The sequence below is a fragment of the Amphiprion ocellaris genome, chromosome 2 (assembly GCF_022539595.1).
Source record: "Amphiprion ocellaris isolate individual 3 ecotype Okinawa chromosome 2, ASM2253959v1, whole genome shotgun sequence".
NCBI classification, from domain to species: Eukaryota; Metazoa; Chordata; class Actinopteri; family Pomacentridae; genus Amphiprion; species Amphiprion ocellaris.
This window is the reverse complement of record NC_072767.1, coordinates 13,979,217-13,999,860: the sequence shown is the minus strand read 5'-3', so window position 1 is coordinate 13,999,860 and position 20,644 is coordinate 13,979,217. Positions and strand designations below refer to the sequence as shown.

The 20,644-nt window shown below is 41.5% G+C and overlaps 2 protein-coding genes across 2 annotated transcripts; both read left to right on the top strand.

Annotated features, from left to right (window-relative positions):
• Positions 1-9,086: 9,086 nt before the first annotated feature.
• foxq1b (forkhead box Q1b) lies at positions 9,087-10,782 on the top strand. Its single transcript, XM_023277521.3, has one exon. It carries the CDS (start codon positions 9,288-9,290, stop codon positions 10,173-10,175), a length of 888 nt encoding a protein of 295 aa, XP_023133289.1. The 5' UTR covers positions 9,087-9,287; the 3' UTR covers positions 10,176-10,782.
• Positions 10,783-15,015: 4,233 nt separating this feature from the next.
• Positions 15,016-19,028, top strand: LOC111573395 (forkhead box protein F2). Its single transcript, XM_023277522.3, has 2 exons — positions 15,016-16,510; positions 18,366-19,028. Exons 1-2 carry the CDS (start codon positions 15,535-15,537, stop codon positions 18,536-18,538), a joined length of 1,149 nt encoding a protein of 382 aa, XP_023133290.2. The 5' UTR covers positions 15,016-15,534; the 3' UTR covers positions 18,539-19,028.
• Positions 19,029-20,644: the final 1,616 nt, after the last annotated feature.

Sequence of the window (20,644 nt, the reverse complement as noted above, 5' to 3'; positions counted from 1 at the left end):
AAATTATCTTGCTAGAGGTGCTGAAGCTCAGAAAGTCTGAGATGTTTGTTCAAAATAAGCTCATTCTGAAGTCTTATCTGAACTGTCCTTGTTCATTTTAACTTTCCCTAAACTTAAGAGTTAATGACAGAGCAGCACATCCAGACTCAGTCTCATTTATGTAGCGATTAAACTTCAGTGTCATTCATTGATGTTAAAGTGCAGTTTTTCAAATGTTTGTTGCACATGCTCCCGACCAAACCAGTCCAGGTGGAAGATGATGTGAAGAGAAAGCTCCAGAGGATGAATATCACACATTTACGTTGGAAATAAATGTCCTTTAATTAGACATTGTCATGCAAAAGTTGGATTTCCCTTTAATGATGTTCAAATCTTTGAGTGTTTTGTTGATGTTGGTTTCTAAATGTTTTTTGACACTCGGCCCCAAAGATTAAAACCTTCTACGGCTCACAAGCTGCAACAATACACACATTATCAACTACCTTTCTGACTAAACTAAGATAAAAAGTGAAAAACTGCCTGATTCCTGCATCATGAATGTAAATCTTTTTAGTTTTTATGACAGTAAACTGAATATATTTGGGCTTGACATTTTATAAACCAAAACAAGAAATGAATTACTGGAGAAAATGACAGATTAATGGACAGAGAAAATGTGTTTTCTAACATATATGGCTGAATTACGCCAACATTACAAGATACATACAATTTGAATTCAATTTTATTTATATAATGCCAATTACATGTCAAATTGTCTCAAGATGCTTTATATTTTTTTGTCATATTTAAAATATGACAAAGTAAGAAATTTAAACCTCTTGACTAATCCAATTTATTATTTAGTTTTTAAGAGACTAATTGACAATTCAAACTTTCTCCACTAAAACTAATAAACATGAGGTCAAATAGAAGGAACAGTTTTAAATACTTCAGTCCCACGACGACAAGAATAAAGTTTCTCAACAAAAAGTAAATCTGCTGGTGGATTCCATGAAAGTCCTAATAAATGATAATAAAGTGTGATACTAAAGGTTTGTGGTGCTAAAAATGTCAAAGTAAAGATATCAAGTTGAACATCTGGATGGAGGTAAAGTTGACCTTCTTTCATTTCTCTGGAGTGACTCCATGGATTTTATGGATGGTGGTTAAAGACCTGCTCTTCTAGTGGTCTTCCTTCTAGTCGCTGTAAAAAGTCAGTCCATCCTGGCCGACTTCAACACCTCTTCATGACAACTTGTTCTGCCTCCGACCTCGTGGAAACTCCAGAAACTCGGGAAAACCCGTTGAGACTCGAAGAACTCATTGAAACTCGAAGAACTCGTTGGGCGGGGGAAGGTGTGGTGGGTGCTGGGGGGAGGCGGGCGAGTAGAGGGGGGAGGCCGCCACCCACCTCCCCGCCTACTCTCCACCCTGACTCCACCCAGACTCCACCTTGGCTCCACCCATGTGGTCACTTGGAATCTACGATGCCAAAGGGACGACGAAATTATTTCTTTTTATCTGATCTGTAGCTCAGTGAGTTAAGGATTTGCCTATGGAGCTGCAGGTCGCTGGTTCAAGACCAGACACTTCTTAAATTTTCTCAAAATCCTGACAAAGACAAAGAAAGAAAACTGCCAGTGACGGGTCTTGAACCTGCGACCTTCCAGTTGCTGGTCTGTCTTCTTATCCCCTGAGCTATTTGCTCAGATACTAAAACTTCTTTTTTTTGCGCATTTATCATCTATTTTTTGACGTCTTCGAGCGTTTTTTTTAACTCGGGTCTCATCTCGACCGTTTTTCTCAGGAGGTTGGACTTCAGCCTTTGTGCTGGAGGGTTGAACCCTCAGCTCCAAGACTTTCCAAGCCTCCACACCTCCCGAGTCCTCAGGACCTGAGCTTTCACACAGTCTGAGGGCTGAAATTTTCTAAGTCCCACAGTAGTTCTCTGTTAGATTTACCTTTGAGACAGTCCAAGGACTGATATCTTCAAAGTTCCTGAGTAGTTCTCTGTTCATTTGAACCTTCAGACAGTCTGAGGGCTGAAATCGTAAAAGTTTCTCAGTACTTCTCTGTTAGTTTGAACCTTCAGACAGTCTGAGGACTGAAATTTTAAAAGTTTCTCAGTACTTCTCTGTTAATTTGAACTTTCTGGTTAACAGAAGCCTTAAAACTTGTGACCATGAGTCTTGATTTCACATTTAGACCATCCATATGAGTTCTTCTCAGACCTTCACCTGTGGGTTTTTTAGAAATCCTGAACAATCTTTGATTCTCTTCACTGAACAGTAAAGTTTGTGGAGATCAGAAGGTAACATTAGTTTGATAAATGCCTTCAACCTCTAGTAGACTTTATCTGGAAAGCAGTTTTCTGAAATGAGTTCTTTGTAAATCTGTCCACAATCAAACATAGAACATAGAAAGAGGAAATGTTTGAAGAAACAACTTGATGTTTTCATTTCAGACTATTTTACTGTTTCTTCTGTTTAATTTGATCTTCTAAAGTTTAACTGGTGCCCTTTCAAAGGTTTTATCTTTAGTTTGAGTCTTCTTAAATGTTTAGTTTTGCTCTTTTCTCACCTTTTATTCTGTTCTAATGTCTGATTTGATTTCCAAATGTTTTGTCTTTTTAATGTTTAATTGTTGTTTTTTCAAATGTTTTATCGGCTTGTTTGAAAAATTTCCTTTTCTTTCCCAATGTTTAATTTTTCGATTAAATCTTTAAGGTTTTTCTTTTTAAATGTTTTACCACCTTTTAATGTTTAATTTTCTTTTTTAATGCTTCATTTTATTTTCTGTTTAATTTCTATTTAAAGTTTTATTGTCTTTAAGATTTAATTTTCTAATTAAACATTTAATTTTTTAATTAAATGTTTTGACTTTTAAAGGTTTAATAATCTAATTAAATGTTTTGTATTTTTCTAAATGTGTAATATTCTTGTTTAATTGTATTTTTTAAATGTTTAATTGTCTAAAATATTTCATCTTTAATGTTTAATATTTTTGTTTAAACATTTTTGTTTAATTTCATAATTACATGCTTTGTATCTTCCATTTAATTATCTAATTAAATATTTTGTCTAATATAATTTAATTGTATTTAATGTTTAATTTTCTTTTTAAAAGTTTTATTATATTTAATGTTTTTTTCCTTTGATTTAATTGCTTTTTTACTGTAGTTTATTTCTTTAATCTTTTTTTTCTGTCAAGATTTTAACCCCAACCTTAAAAATGAAACAAACCCTTAAATCACAATGAAAATGCTTCTGTTGTCACAATCATGAGTTAGTCAATTATTCAGTTTATGAATTCAGCTTTATTTGTTTAGCACCTTTCACACAGATTACAAAACTAAACAAGCAGAGAAAAAACTATGCTAAAACTGTGATTAAAACTCAAAAACAAACAAAAAAAAAAAGATTTAACATGGTAATAAAATATGTTGTGTCCAGGGGATGGAGGGAGTTTATTGAAGTCTTCTTGGGCTCACATGGGAAATCATTTAAAATATAAACTTGATATTCAGTCTAAGGAAACTACAGTGACAGAAGAAGCAACAATATCTCCCATTTTCTCCTTTAATGAGTCGACTCTTCTTGTGCTTTCAGACCAAAGAACTACAGACTCTTCACAACCTGCTCAAACTCTTGGTACAGAACCTCACCACACGGGTCAAGAAGGTTTCCATCTCATTTCTACTCTGAAGATCACATTCTCCTGCTCAAACTGCTGACAAATGTTTCTGCTGCTCTAAAGTCTGGTCTCCAGAACTTCCTAAAAACTCTCAAAGTCTCTTCTGCTGCAGGTTACTTTGTAGAACTGTTGCAGAAAACCTCACTAAACCACATGGAGGGGCCTCAAGATAGTCATCCAAATGAAACCGTACAAAAACCAAACTAGCACAACCCAAACGCTAAAGTCTCCTGCAACCTACCAGAGAACCTCTGAGAACAGAGAATCAGGACAGGAACTCTTACCTTCTGGACAACCAACGTTGGTTCACAAACAAGAATACAGAATGTGTCCGACCAAAAACCTCTGAAGACTCACTACAGCCAAGATAAAGACACAACTCAGCTGCATCAAATCCACTAATCACTGCACACATTAGCACCATGTGCTAACTGTGGCTAAAGAACCACATTTACCAAGACAACTATCCAGTACAAAGCCCTAAAACACACCAAGAAACACATTAAAGACGATTTAACTGCTGGAAGCTGCAAGCCAACGCCTAAAGAACACACTAAAGCAACGGAATCAAACCCGGTTCAGTGGTGAAGAGAAACAGAGGAAATGTTTGAGTGCAGCTAAATAAAGCAGGAAGACACTGAGCTGCTCAGGTGTTCCTGATAACACCAAGTAGCCACCTGGACAGCCAATAGGAACACAGCTTACTGGAAGTCCAGAGGGCTGGCTTAGTGAAGGAAATTTAGTTTAAAGTTGAAGCAGAGAGTTAACAAAGAAAGTTGAAAACCACCTTCTGATACCTGAAATCTCTGAGTTTTCACACAAAGAACACCTGAACATGTCAAACTGGCTTCATAGTAGAACCATCATTGTAAAAACGTCATAGTATGGTGTGTTGCTCAAAAAACATTAGGACCCGGCTGTCAGGGGACAAACATGTAAGAAACATGAGAACAGAGAGAACCCAACCAGTAGGTCACAGTTTATCATCCCCCAGTCATCTCCTGAAGTCCATATGGTGAGAGACATCAGTATCTGGTTGTTAATTTACCAGAGGATGCTTATAATCATGCTGATGTGGTCTGTACTCTACAGTATTTTAGTGACTCAATAAATGCCTAAGTTGTTTTTTTTTTTTAAATGCTTTTTAGTTTTTAATAAACATTTAACAGCCTATATGTAATCAATAAATGGCCTTTGCCTATCTTAAGAAAAATTCACTCAGAACTCTGATATGTTAACAGTACTAAATAAATCAATAAATACATGCATACACACAAAAATAAGTTAATACATTAACTGTGTTAAGATAAGATTTAGATTTTTAAAAAAGTTGTTTATGTTTTTGCAGAATCCAGTATTGCTCACTGGTTGGTCATTACATTTTATTAGTTTGATTTCACTGTTTAAAATGATGCCACCTCTTTTCAGACAGAACCTGTGATAATAAAACAATACAAAATTTTTAGTTCCGTGTTAATAAAGCACTTAAAGCTTTAAGTATGGCTAAATGCTTTTTTCAAAATTAAATATATCACTCCTTAGGTGGTAGTGGCCCCAAGTTCAGTAAAGTTGGAAAGATATTCACAGATTCAGACTTCCAGCATCAATAACTCATTAGATATAGGTTGTCTAAACATAAACGGTGCCTCTTTCCCATTGTTGCAAGGCAGACAATGTGCTACAAGCCCAGTTTTATCAAAAGTAGCTGTCTTTCAAGCTACAGGAATAACATTGGTGTCTATGGAGTGAACAGGGTCCGTCTGCAATTTGCAAAACTGCTGCAACAGTAAAGAGAGACAAATATTCAATAACTTCACTCTTATACATTGTAGTGTCACTAAAATCACTGCAGTCTTCAACTGGCTCCTGTTGACAAAGTGTTTTAACAGAAATGTAAATGCTGTAATTTGATTCTTTTAATAAACCATGTAACTTGAATGGATGTGATGCTGGTGTGACCACAGTGCACACGTCTGATGTTGCTCACAGTGGTTCAAGGGACGCTCAGGGAGTTTGTGTGTTTGCTCAGACTCATGAAAAATTACAGGGAACATTGGTGGTGACTGTGAGTTCACTGTTCAATGAGTGGTTTCTAAAATGTGGACACTTTTCCCAAGACATGACTGCGGTTGTCACTGGATGAAAGAGGTGAAAATTACCCATGTTACATGACCAAGCAAGGATGTAATGGACAGAGCTTGTGTTGGTGGAAGGCTGTACAAAGTGCTCTGATACTGAAGACTAGTCCTCTAGTTGTTCTTTCACCAATAAATACCAAGTGCAGGTGAGTCTGTCCCTGTAGTCAAATTTTAGATGCCTGAACTTGAGAACAAGCCCTGCTGGAGAGTCTTTGTCCTACCTGTTGGGTCATAAAGTCAGATTATGAAGCAGTTATCTGTATATTCTCATTTTATTTGAAGTTTTAGGTAGGGTCCTGCAGTAAATCAACAAATCACTAATGGTTTTCTGGGAATGCACAGCACACCTATTTAATTTGTAGTCATGGGGACTTAAAGTTTGGATTGTGAGAGCACATTTGTATGACTGCAAGAAGCTGTAGGCCTTCTGCTATAATCTGAAATAAATATATTTGGGCTCCTGCAACTATCTGTCCATCCATTATCTATACACCGCTTAATCCTCATTAGGGTCATGGTGGGGCTGAAGTCTATCCCAGCTGAGTCTATCACAGGGCTGTACATAGAGACAAACAATTTAGAAGTACCAGCTAGCCTTAGCATGTCTTTGGACTGTGGGAGAAAGCTGGAGTACCCGGAGAAAACCCACACTCCTGCAGCTAACGGCCCCGTTTGACAGAGGGACAAAACTGTAGTTTACCCACAAAGGTCAACAACAGCTTTATTCATTACAATCAAGGACACAGATTTGTTCCATTTCCACTCCCGTATTTGAGCTGAACAGACACAAAAACAACAAAAAAATTTTATTTCACAAGCTGCCATCAGGCCTTTCGTTAACAAAGCAGGAAAAACAGACACAGAGTTCACATAATTAACCTGCATACCCTCCAAATGCTGTCGCTTTCACACACACACACACAAGCAGTTCAGGGTGATATCTTCATGCCTGTCATGTACACGCAAAGTGATAATTATGGGATAGCATTTAAACGTGCAGATGCACAACCTGCTCAGGATGCCAAACAGACTCATACCTCAGCACGTTCTGCTCTCTCTGAGGCCATTTGCACTGACGTTATCTTATACTTTAGGGAGGCTTTCATGTGGTTCTTGTTTAGCATCACTCTCAAAATTTATTACAGGATCACCATAAATCTTTTTCAGAAGCTCTGTGTAGAGAGTTGAACTTGCAGGAAGTCGTTCAAGACCCAGCAAAGTCTGAGCAGGAGAGAGAGGAGGAGAAGCTGAAGGAGACAGTTTAACTGGTCGGAGTTCAAGCTCATAACTCATGAAAACTCTCCAGACTCTTACTGCATGTCATCTGGCCAAAATGCTGACAGGAGAAGAGTAAGTACACAAGTTGGTTTACAGGTTTAGGGGCGTCAGTTTACTTTAAACCTGCTACAGTAGCTACAGCCCCTAAATACCAGATTATTGACTGTAGTTTGGTCAAATGTCAGCAGACAAGTGGAATGTGTCAGAGATTAATAGCTCAAAGTTAAAATTAACATGTCAACAAATATTTGTTGCAACATTCACAAAACTCAGAAAGACAAATGTTCCTGAATTCTCTGCTAAACCTTTTTTGATCAGTTTTGTCTTCTCTTTGAGTTTGCAAAGAACTGAACTAAACTGTCAGCAGGGGGCCAGCACAGGGGTGACGTGAATTTTTGTCAATTTATTCAATTTTTAAACAGATTTACACATAATTTTTGCCCATAACATATGCTAGGTGTTTCATTCTATATAGATATTTAACTTCTTTCAAGGTCATATTTCATTTTGATTATGTTTGTTTTTCGGGGCTGCTTATAGCTTAAATGTCCTTTCACTATGCAAACCATTATACATTTATGCTCATATCGCACTTTTTTAGGCTAAAATATGATGCTAAAATGCAATAAAGTCTGTCCTTTTAATAGATATAGATAAAACATCCACTGAGGTGTACCGATGATGGAATATCATACCTACTTCAAACGAGATTTTACTACATTAGTTTTAAAAATTGGAGCTGATATATTCAGATTACTGGCTGGCCAGTGTGGGGATTTTGGCCCACAGCACTTAATAACTCAGTGTGTGCACCTCTGGTGAACTGAGTGTTTTTGGTTACCTGCTGTGCAGCAAGTGAAGCAGAGAGTCCAGTCTCACCAGCAAATGTTCTGGCTCACAGACAGTATGAAATACAGTTAATAAAGTGGTGTCAGGGCAAGGATGTGAACCTTGTCTATTTATTTGTTCAAGAATCATTTCCACAATTTCCTTTTACTAAAGGAAATAGTATAATAGTGGACTATATCAGACCTTAAGGTACATGGTCTGAGAGCTGTAAGGACTCATCCTGGACATTAAAACACCAACTAAATCCCAAATAAAATCCAACCCAACCCAAGAAAGCGGTTTACACTTGTGGCGGAAAAAGCAATACAGGAGAATTCTCGTACAGGTTCTTGTAGATAAGTTGTTGAGCGACTCAGAATCCTCCCACCTCATTTGCATCACTGGCTCATAGACGGGGTGAAATGCTTGTTTTGCTCCTCCCTGCTCCTCGCTCCGCTGTTTCTTTGCATGCAGGTGCAATGGTCCTCAGCTCTGAACTCCCTGTGACCTCCCAGACGATCTGTGTGTTGTTTTCTTTCATTCCCTCAGTCTTATTGCTTAACTCGATAGCTTGCATATCATTCATTGTGTGTTGCGTGGAACTCTTCCAAAACTATTTCTTTTATTTGTATTACTTCTTCGTTCCACGGCAACACCGGCGGAGGGTGTAGGAGGCTGAGGTGCAAAGCAGCAGCAAGCTTGTCTGTTTTTCTCTCTGTTATGCTGTCATCTGTCTGTCTGCTGTTGTTCTGTGTAAGGATAGAGCTTGTGCGTAAAATTGTGCAATTTTCCCTTGGAAAAGCCTAAAATCTCACTTGTAGAAACATTCAAACAGAGCCAGGACTACAGGATAAAGTCTGTTTTTAAGTTTATTTATTGTCATTCAACGACGCAACCAGAAAATGGCATATCTAATTATATCCACTGATAATATATTATTAGATAGATAGATAGTTGCATTTTAGACTAATTATATTTTCCATACCTGTCCTGTCTCGCCCCACTTACCCTCCCACTTTTCTTCTTCCCTGGCGTGGCATGTCAGCGTCCAATTGTAAACATACATGTACTATATCACTCAATCGCTTCAATGGATTCGGGCTGGAAACTCCGCCTGTGGGCCGTCCCTTGCCGAGGCATTATATTATAGCAAGACAAGCGTGTCTCCGGAGACAGATCTGTATTCAGCTGTTCCATACTGAGGCTCAGGGTGCCTCCAGCGCTACGGTCGAGCCTCTACACCACAGCAACACTTTGCTGTCAGGACTCCTACACCTGCTCTGCTGCTCAGCCGAGACTACACTCCGACAGAAGAGACAGTTCCGGCTGCCAGGTTACTGAGAGGAGAAGATCATCCTGTTAGTTGGAAAAATGAAACTTGAAGTTTTCTCTGCCCACCACTTCGCGCAGAAGCCGCTGGAGTTGTGTATGGACGCGGTCGGAGGAGTCCCGTCTCCGCTGTCCGGAGACGAGCTGGGGTCGGACGGGGACTGCGTGGCCAACAGCCCGGCACCTGTCACACAGAGCGGCGACGGCGGCAAGGGGAAGCCCTACACCCGCAGACCCAAGCCTCCCTACTCCTACATCGCCCTCATCGCCATGGCCATCCGGGAGTCCAGCAGCGGCCGCCTCACTCTGGCAGAGATCAACGACTACCTGATGAAGAAGTTCCCGTTTTTCCGCGGCAGCTACACCGGCTGGAGGAACTCGGTGCGCCACAACCTGTCACTCAACGACTGCTTCCTCAAAGTGCTGCGGGACCCGTCCAGGCCCTGGGGCAAGGACAACTACTGGATGCTCAACCCGCACAGCGAGTACACCTTCGCTGACGGGGTGTTCCGTCGCAGGAGGAAGCGCATCGCCAAGAGGCCCCACAAGGAGCAGGAGAGCCCGGACATCCTCAGTGAGGACACCCGTCTCCCCGCCCCGGAGGAGAGGGTGGGGGCAAAGTTTTCCAGCTCCTTCGCCATTGACAGCATCCTCAGCACACCTTTCAAACGGAGGGAGGAGAGCCACGCTGACGCAGAGCACCCCGGGCCCCGGGTGTACTGGTCCCCAGGGGCCCACCTGCTTCCCTACACTCTGAACTACCCGACACAGCACACTTACCTGTCAGAGGCAGCGTACAGCGGCACAGAGCCCAGCAGGGATGCTCCCACATACCTCCGGCACACCGCAGCCGGCATGGCCGCACCTGAGGCCGCGTTCAAGATGCCCAGCAAGGCGCGAGGTTTCCATATAGACTCCCTGCTGTCGTGAGACACTTGGACTGCTGTCAGACGCGTGCGTTTTGACGCATGGTGTGCACTTTTGTGGGTGATTTTAGCTTTGAGTGATTTAACTGTTTAAGTGTGTGGGACTGTGTGTCTCATCAGGACTACTGTCAGTCATTTAGCAGTGAAAAGAAACAACATGGCGTGTTGTCTGTATAGATCTGTGTGGTGACTTAAGCAAATTAGTAGTGTCATCGCAAGACATTCCACTGTGTGTGTGTGTGTGTGTGTGTGTGTAGGTGTGTGCGTGTGTGTGTGTGTGTGTGTGTGTGTGTGTGTGTGTGTGTGTGTGTGTGTGTGGTTTAGAGAGTGAGTACTCATCTATTCATGGTTCATTGGTCATTTCTACTGTATGACGGCAGCCAAGTGCCATGTTAAAAAAAAAACCCTATCAGTCTATTTATACTTTAATGTTTTGTACGACCTGCTGTATAAATATTGTATGTATATATCTGTGTAAAAAGATACTGACTGAGCTGCGTTACGATTCACGTGGCTGCACTAGAAGCGCATGGAAAAATGTCCCGTTTTCCTGAGAATGATCGATGCATGCCTGTTATTTTTATGAATAAAAAAAACTTGAAACAATGGAAGCATGTCGTTCACTGAGTTGTTCATTGCAGACATGAAAGGGAAGGGCGTTGTTAGATCAGAGGCAGCTGCTGAAGGGAGCTGGTGGGCCTTACACCTGCTAGACAGCAGTGGCTATGGTAGACTCTATTGAAAAGGCAAAAAAGAAGGAACTGATTGCTTCAAAATAATAGCCTAGACTCAAACTTCATGTCCTGGTTACTGCCTCCGGGCTCCTCTTAGAATTTTTGTGAATATTTATCAGGAGGTACGTATTCAAAGTGGCAAAAATAATCAGCGCAGCAACAGGTAAAATAAAACAACAGGTCAAAGAATAAATATTAAACCCAACACTCCCAATTGTGTTGCTATCACTCCACATGGACGTCAAAAGACATCAGAAATGCCTCTTTTGCGGTGAAGTGTGTGTACATAGGTTCTCACATTACATTTCAGACAAGCAGTTCTACAAATAAAATCTTCCACTGGCCAAAATCAAATGTAATGATTTCCATCCAGAAGAACCCATCAGGAATGAAGGGAATTTAACTACAATTACTGTTAAATTGTATTTACTGTTGTTATTTTTGTATTGTGCTGCATAATGTTGGCTAAAATATCATTTGGTGGTACAGCTGGTGTAATGTCATGATCACTGCTTTGTTAAAAAAAAAACTGTTAATAAACTGTACAAAACGAGGAGAAACATGGGGTGTGAAATGCGTCTGCAGTCCAAGTCGGCCTCCTTTTTTTCAGACATTTGTGTTATTTATGTTGGCCAGATGTTACATTTACACGCATACATAATATCATCATCAGAAATGTGCGCGCACAGTCCTGCAGGCTGTTTACTGCTCCTGTCCGGAGGAGGCTGAGTTGCTCTCCACGGTCCTGAAACGGACCCCAGACTCAGCGGCCGTCCGTCCACCGACACCCAGTCTAAGGGCTTTAATAAATAAACCCTCTGAATACAATGCATCGACGAGAAACCACATTTAATCCCGACCTGCAATGAGAACAAATGAATGTGAAATGAAACTGTGGCTAAATTGCTTATTATTATTAGTTTAAACTTAATGATCTCCAGCAAATCAGGTATTAAATGTATTATGTCCCAAATGTTTCTCCAATTCAATATTTAGTTGGCGATGTTTGATATTTAATAAATAATAACAACCTTCAGTCTTTGGAACTCTCCTTAAAATTATTCCAACAGCCTGCTATTATTTTTCATGCAACTCTAAGAGAATATGTATAACTTCAGCACTTAAATCTTCTATGAGATTTAGGTTCCTGACGATTTAAACGCAGATGCCGAGGAAATATAGCAGATTGTTGCACAATTTAAAGGAAACGGTGATGTACTGAAGCGTTACATTTCTGGTTGTGGAAAAAAACGGATTATTTATACTTCGGAGATGTTGAATAATTCAAGAGAGCTGAATTATTTGGATATTAGAGTTGTGGAATTTCTCAGGTTATTATGACTGTAAAGCAGAAGGGAGGGTTGCAAAACTGAATACCACATGTGGCATTTTTGTCATTTCCATTTTGGGGGGAAAACTTAAGGATGCAAATAATCTTTAAACATTTGATTCGGTGATATTATCATATTTATGTCCATTTGTTCAGTTGGCCATATCTGACTGACTTGCTCTTCCAACAGGCACATACTGTGTGTATTTGAAGCAGCAGCAGGCCGGGTGGTGTGTGTTTGCAGCGCACGGAGCAGTCAGACAGGTAACAGGTGAGACTGTCTCCCGTTTTCAGGGACAATGCTGCAACCTGCAGGTGAAACTCCGGAACAACACACCTGTCCAGAGGGCCTGTAGTTCAGCTCCAACAGCCTCTGTGTCTCTACTCTGTCAACATCCTTGTTGTCATGACGCGCATTTCAAATGTGTAAACTTTCTCTGCGTTTCCATTTCAGCCTGCGCTTCCTTCAAGCTACATGCCTGAGGAAGAAGTCAGGCCTATTCCGAGCCTGACTAAGACCCACAGTGTTATGAAACCAAACTTTAAGGCCGGCACAATGTTAGGAAGTCCAAACAGTCTGTCACTCCGGCAAACTGAACCGCGCCTGACCTCCCAGAGTCCCGGAGAGGCAGCTCCAAAGCTGCAGGCCCCGCCACAGGAAACACAGGCGGAGCGGCCAGGAGAGGAGCCGAGCAGCCCGAAGAATATTAGATTACCGTTAAAATGACCTGAACTTAGTGTTTGTTATTGTTTCACTGGGTGAATGTTGTTTATCCCTGGCCTATTTTAAACCTAAAGACAATCAAAACACGGAACAATTAAGACAGAGGTAATTATTACACATTTAAACATTGTAGCTGCATATTATTTGAAGACACATTTGCTTCTTAATATTTGTAGATACATATTTTTTGAAATAACAAACAAAATTAAAGGAGTTTATCTATTTATAATTTAATATTTATATGAAATATATTGTAAAAGAAAAAAATCCTTTTATTTCAACAAGTTCCAGAGGTTACCTAAAGTCATTTTTTTTTCTAAATCCGCCTCATATTTTCTAGTAGTAAACATTATACCTTATCCTCAACATGAAAACAAACTGAAGGCCTTGTAGTGTCGGCAGTGGGCTCATATGGGCCTCCAGCCGTGACCGAACTGCAAAGACAAACCTCTGAATAAAAAAAACACACACCTCTAAATATCTTTTCGCGTGATATTTGCAAAAGACTAAATTAGAAGCTCGTATAAGCTCAGTGCGTAAAAGCGGCCGGATCGCCGCCTTCAAAGCGCTCCCAGAACAAAGATTCCCTCTGCAGGCCAAGGCATCCTGATCTCGGCGGGGGTCATAAGTTTTGATGTCGCAGGAAATTTCTGGGGCCGTAAAGGTCCACCGAACTGCTGTGTGTGTGTGTCATGGTGGAAAATGATTTTATCCGCACATCCTTTGTTGTACAACGTGCAAAGGTTACTGTTGCTGGTAATTGTTTGGAAAATCCTCCTGGCTATATCTAAACTCAAAAAGGCCCTGTCTGCAAGCACGTGCACAGATACACAGAGTTTGTGAACTAAAATAGTAACAATTGGATTTTTTTTTATTTGCAGTTTTTAACAGATCGTGTTCCGTTTCATTTTGTTTCCCTAACACGTTTTGCATAGGAGCCATGGGAAGACTGAAATCAACCGATATTTACCATGCAACATTACTTATACATAACTAAAAAATAAATAAGTAAAAAACAAAATGAAATCATTACTAACACGCACAACATAACCTGGAAGATCTCCGTTCAGCGACAGACAGAAAACGGGATGCTTTTTTAGTTCTTCAAAGCCCAATAATCTCCGCTCCGTCGCAGCGCGGATGTTGATATTACCTTTATGGGATATAGAACTCCATCATGTTGGACAAATCTGTGTGTGATGTCTCCATAGGGGAGGAAACTGTCGACGCCCGCTCGCCTAATTTCGCTTTTCTCTCTCTAATGAACGTGGGGCCCATGGGACCGGCTCTGGCCCGGGGCGGTAAGCTGACACTGGCGCGCTGTGTGTGGTATCCAGGGCCGGGCTTGATGGAAAAAGCCTGCTTCCACTCATGTCAAAGTCATTTACTCAGAGCAACCCCCCGCTTACACACGCACGGTAAAGACCACCACCTCTCCATCTCTCACACTCCTCGCCCCAGCCCGGCACTGCGACAGTTTGTTTTTGTTATCCTCTGGACCAGTTTGGGAGGAAATTATGAGCAAAATAATACAAATAATACAAGACGGTGCGGTTTTTTTTATTGCTTCACATTGATGTGTTTGGGTATTATCTGTCGCGGACATCATGGAGGCCCGTGTGCTTTGGGCACCGTGCTATCAAATACAAGATGGACCTTCTGCACATGTTGGTGGTGGTTTATTCGCGTCAGGAAAATGTATGTTCCGTGGCACATCAGGGTGAAATCACAGCTTCGTATATGAAGGACCAGAGGGCGGGGGGAAGTTCGTCTTTTAACTTGTGTGGCTGGCGTGTGGCGCTGTTGATTGGGATGTCTGGGGGAGGTTTGATAGATGGCTTAATTGCGTGTAGTCCGAACTCGGAGAGAGGCGGTGGGAGGGAAGAAAGAAGACGAGGAGAGGAGAGAATGTGGGGCTTTAACGCTGCTGAGAACGCTAAGTGGACATGGGCCAGATTTGGAATGAGGGTGGATGGGGGGGGGGGTGGCTCTATTCGTCACTGATTTCAGGGAGATTTGCAGGCGCAGAGTGCGGATGAGGAGAAAGGGGGGGGGGGGCTCTCGCAGAGGGAAGAAAGATTTATGAAATGATAGGTGGTCGGGCTTTGTTTGGCTGGACTGTTGCGCGCAATAAGTCGAAGGGTTTTCGTGTTTCCTCTACTTGAGGGATTATTAAGGCTGTCGATGGCCACCCGGAGCGTCATAGAGCGCCACTTAGCACCGCTGTGACACCCAGTGGAGCCCTTGTGTCGAACTTCAGCCCCGGACACTCAGTCTCCAGTGGATAACCAACTCCCCCCACTCTCTCTTCCTCTTCCTCTCCCTGTCAGTGCGTACCCGCCGTGCGTTCTGCATGCGTCAAAGGAGCACCGTGCGTAACGGGAGAGTCGTGCGTAACTGGAGACAGATTTCACTCCATTTTGCGCGAGGATTCTGGGGACCACTGGCGGTGTAACGCTCACTAGCAAGGACACTGATCGCTGGAACCCGACATATTTCTCTTCTGAAACACCTCACAGTTAGCATTTTCTCCCTCCCTCTCTTTTCTCTACGCCAGTTGTACGTCAGAGCTGACATGACGACCGAGACCCCTCAGCAGCAGCTGGACCCTCCGCCTCCTCTGAGATCCAGCCCGGCATCCAGCGTCCTGCATCCCGCCATGCTGAGCCCACAAGCCGCCACAGAAAGTTCGTCCACTGCCGGCAAAGGAAAGAAGACGAGCTCTGGTCTGAGGCGGCCGGAGAAGCCCCCGTACTCCTACATCGCTCTCATCGTTATGGCAATACAGAGCTCCCCCACCAAACGGCTGACACTCAGTGAGATCTACCAGTTCCTCCAGGCTCGCTTCCCTTTCTTTAGGGGGTCATATCAGGGCTGGAAGAATTCAGTCAGACATAATCTTTCACTTAATGAGTGCTTCATCAAGCTGCCCAAAGGGCTGGGCAGGCCGGGGAAAGGCCACTACTGGACCATCGATCCTGGCAGTGAGTTCATGTTCGAGGAAGGCTCGTTTCGTCGCAGACCCAGAGGTTTCAGAAGAAAATGTCAAGCTCTGAAGCCCATGTATCGGATGATGAATGGCATAGGCTTCGGCACCTCAATTCTCCCGCAAAGCTTTGACTTCCAGGCTCCGTCGGCCAGTCTCGCCTGTCACAGTAACAGCTATAACTTGGACATGATGAGCAATTCAATGGCCGGAGGGTACGACGGGCTCAGCGGCGGCCACCATGTACCCCACATGTCGCCGAGTCCCGGATCCACGTACATGGCGAGCTGTCCTGTACCTCCTAACGGGGACTACGGGCCGGACAGCAGCAGCAGTCCCGTACCGTCCTCCCCAGCGATGGCCAGCGCACTGGACGGTCACTCTCCGTACGCCAGTACATCCGCACACTGGGCGTCCTCCGGCGGGTCTCCCTACATCAAACAGCAGCCTCTCGCCTCGAGCAGCCCCGCATCCTCCGGTTTACACTCCGGCATGTCGCCTTACTCCTTGGAGCAGAGTTATCTTCACCAGAACGGCAGGGACAGCCACTCCACTGACATATCAGGTACCACAAACTAACACACGGCGCGTAGTGCCGATGGATAACCCGGCCTCCTATCGTTGGAAGATTTTCCAAAAATAAACAAATGAATAGAAACACATGAAAATAATTCACACAACATCTCAACTGTATGTGCAACAAGCAGGCCTAAACTGTAATATTCATGATTCCTATTTGGAGCTGCAGCAGAGGCCTGCATGACAATTAAAAAATGTTTTCAATGAGTGATGATTAAACTATAAAAATAGATACTGCACAAATATATCTAATAGTTCAAAATCAGGGTCTTTGTACTTATTAACAAGGTAAAACAATTTCAAAAGTGAGTTCATATATTCGCGCACCGTAAATAAAAATGATTTAGATTGTTGTACTATTAAACCTAAATGTACAATTTGCAGTCATTTGTCCTCATTAGCAGTGCAACGGTTCACTAACACACACATTTATTAAATGCAGAATAACGTGACAGCTGTTTAATTCGTTTTGCTGAATAATACATTTGTTTTCAACATTTGTTGAATTTTAAAGTCCACTCAGGATCATGCATCGCTCTGCACTTCAGAAAAATAGTAATTTTCAAAATTACTTTTTTGTCTAATAATTACAGAAATTTGTGAAAATGTGTGTTTTCATGCCCGCTTAATTCTCATTTTGCAGGATTTCCTAATTCATAACTGCATCACACGTTACGGTTATTTTTGCCTAATTAACAGATCAAGAAAAACAGCGATTTTACGCTCTTAATTCTCCTCCCCAGTTCACCCTCATTTACTTTAAGAGAACACAGCGAGGCTTTACTAAAGTCTGGGGATTTCAGCGAGGCGAGTAACCCATGCTGGAGCCCGAAAGGGTCCCAGAGGTTAACTAAACAAAGACTGTGCAGGTCGGACCACACCGACGGTGGATTTCAACCACGGCGTATCCACAAGAGACGGAAGGCGTTGTTAAACTTTACGCAGCGTCTTAATTGAGCCTGTACGGAGGATAAATGTGTTGGAGGCTATCAACAGGCTCGGTAACAGTACTGTCAGTCACACAGGCTGCTGTGTTGTCTGTAAAAACGGGCGCAGGGCAGCGAGCTGTGGCCCGCAGGATAAAGCCTGCTGTCTTCCCCTGAAAAACACACTCACATCTGGAGTCCTTATGACCTTGACGAAGCCGCAGCCTCCCCATTTATTTTTCTGTTTCTGGAAATAGAGGCTCACTTACAGACACAAAAGATGGTCCCTGAATCTGAATTAAATCCTCCAGAAAGACCTGGATTCCAAAGAGAAAATAACACTAACAAATGATTGATGCCGAGTGTGATTCAATAAAAATAACAGCATTAAATAGATTTTTAGAAACAGCTTATAGAAGGAGACAACTGAGGTGTCACTCCGCTGTGCAGTTGCAGAAGGTTTGCTGGCGGCAAATATTATAAAATAAAGAAACAGTGATTTATTCTTTTATATATTCAATATAAACTGACCATATTTTAGAAATAATAATTATTTTTAATTAAACAAGACTTTAGTCGCCCTCATCTCTGAATTTAATTGATTTTAAAGCCATTTAGGAGCTATCAAGGCAATATAAAAGGAATTTCCTCATATGTCATATTCACTAGTCAAATTCTAAAATATAAACTTAAGTGAATAAATATTTAGCCTTCTAAGAAGCAACGTAATATGTTACTTTCATTATTTGTGGAATGTAAAACATTCTTTTCTGGTCAAAATAAACATTATTTACGTCCCACACAGTTTGCGTGCAGCAGAATTTACATAGAAAGCTCCATTTACGCACAGTGACTGCACATTTCTGCACGTCTTCATGCGCATATATTCACTCTGCCCGCTGTTTGTTTCCACAGTGGGGATTCCACGCTATCAGAGCCACTCCTCGGTGTGCGACAGGAAAGATTTTGTGTTGAACTTTAACGGCATCTCGTCCTTCCACCCCTCGGCCGGTGGATCCTACTATCACCACCACCACCACCACCATCCCCAGAGCGTGTGTCAGGACATCAAACCGTGCGTGATGTGAGCGGACTTCAAACACAAGACGGTCACAGTGAAACTGCAGCTCCGTCACATCTGAACAAACAAGTGGACTTTTTGTCTTTGATTTTTTAATTTTTGAAGGATTCATACTAGGATGTATCGTGGTGTCACATGTTTGCCTCCTACATGCTGCCAAAGTAGCTTTTTTTTTTTAACTTGAGAAAACTATGCATTGACAGAAATGAATGAAGAAACCCCAGAGGCCTTTAGAAAAACCACTTTGCCTATATGAACCCTGACAAGCTTTCTTCTTCAAAAGAAGTTTCAGAAACACAACTTTTAATGGGTTTGCTCTTGTAACACATGCAAACAAATTATACTCCATGTAACTATGTTTTATCTTATTAGAGTAACTACACACACGACGCTTTAGGCTTTCATGAACTGCAACAAACCTTGCACTTATTGTATAATCTTTGCCATTTTTTTGTCTTGTTAACTGTTTCAATAAAGCTGATATGTATTTTAGGCTACATTCTTTAAGACATCTGTCTTTCCATTCACATTCATATCTGTAATGTGGAAAAAGTTAAACGAGATGACAATGAGCCTTCATGGCCTACAGCAGAAATACATTTCATAATGAAATATTGCTGTTTGATTGCGGCCTTTTACACATTTCCTGCCTGGTCAGCAGTAGAGAAAAACAGTCAGTTTGAGATATATGTACTTTAACTGCATATTTGCTTGTACTCCAAATACAGTTAAACTTGTCTTACTTAAACAGTTTAAATGCTACTGATATGTTAATGCATCAATTATTCAAATTAATATCATATAAAACCTATAACAAAACACAGACAGGAGACTGTGTTGCATAACTGTGATAATTTAGATACCTGCTGCTGTTAATAGTAATTCAGTTAGGCTTGAATACAGTTGTTTTTTTTACTAATTGGCAAGTATTTATACGTTGTATTGCTACCATTATTAGGTGTATTTCTACTTTTAATTTATGGATCTGAGTACTCCCTACAACAGTGATTTAGGATTTAAATTTATTCTGTGAAATCAACATTTTAGCAAATATTCAATAGCATACAGGTACGGTGTGTGCAACTGATCATTACCTCCAAGACACTTGTTTTGAATCTCATTTCTGGGGTAGAGAAAGATGTAGATCCATATTTTGACTGTCTGCTTTTTAAGAAAATTTATGACAGACAGAGCTACGTTTTCATTTTTCAGAGCGTTTAAAGTCAGAATTTTGTATCATTTCAACAGTTTCTGTCCAGTTATGTGATTAGAATGGGGGTGTTGTAGAGGTGGCAGAAGTATTAAGATCCTTTACTTAAGTAGCAGAGCAATGCAGTCATAAAAATACAACATTATTCAAAGACTTAGATGTCGTGACGTTGAAGTATAAAGAATTAAATGGAAAAATGTAAGGAAAGTACTTCAAATGATTGTTGCTGCCACTGATTTTTGTCACTGCCACAATCAGAAGGCTAAAACCATACAGACTGACCATTAAATCTGAATCATTTTCACACTGGCGACAAGAGGTGTGGGGCTCAAGATAAAAATCTTTTGAACAACATTAGAGAGTGAAATCAATTTTTTAGAAAGCCTGATGACTCTCAGCTTGACTCTTTCTACACTGTGCATGTTTTACACCCACCTCCAATCTGCTGAACACAGCTGAAAGTCTTTTGCATCCTGAGGCTGCTCCTTTCCATGTGGACATCCAGGGTTGCCAACATCTGAAGACGCCGTATAAACAAATGAAACGACAGGGCCGAGTCTATGGAAATGTAACAGCGTGGTATTTTTAGAGCGCAGTAAACAGATCAGACTGACACAGAGTTGCCTCGTCACACAAACAGAAAGCAGACTTGGACAGCTGCACTTGTGCTGCTCCTCCAGTTTTTGCCTACATGGCTTCAGGTCATGAATCAAATGCAGCATCCAATAATTAACACACATGCAGGTAGTTTGGTAGTTGCAGCTCCTTATTAGTCCACTGACATCATCAGTTTTCTAAAATGCTCTGCACTACCTTTGCCTTAAATGTAACATCTGAGAAAATGTTTTCCCTGCTACCTCACTGTTTGTTTGTCAAGTTAAACTACACAATGGTTTTCTCTCT

Bases quoted from the DNA above. Each gene is read 5' to 3' on its own strand.
- foxq1b (XM_023277521.3), top strand. From the start codon at position 9,288: ATGAAACTTGAAGTTTTCTCTGCCCACCACTTCGCGCAGAAGCCGCTG.
- LOC111573395 (XM_023277522.3), top strand. From the start codon at position 15,535: ATGACGACCGAGACCCCTCAGCAGCAGCTGGACCCTCCGCCTCCTCTG. The intron at 16,511-18,365 runs GTACCACAAACT...TTGTTTCCACAG, and splicing joins CCACTCCACTGACATATCAG to TGGGGATTCCACGCTATCAG.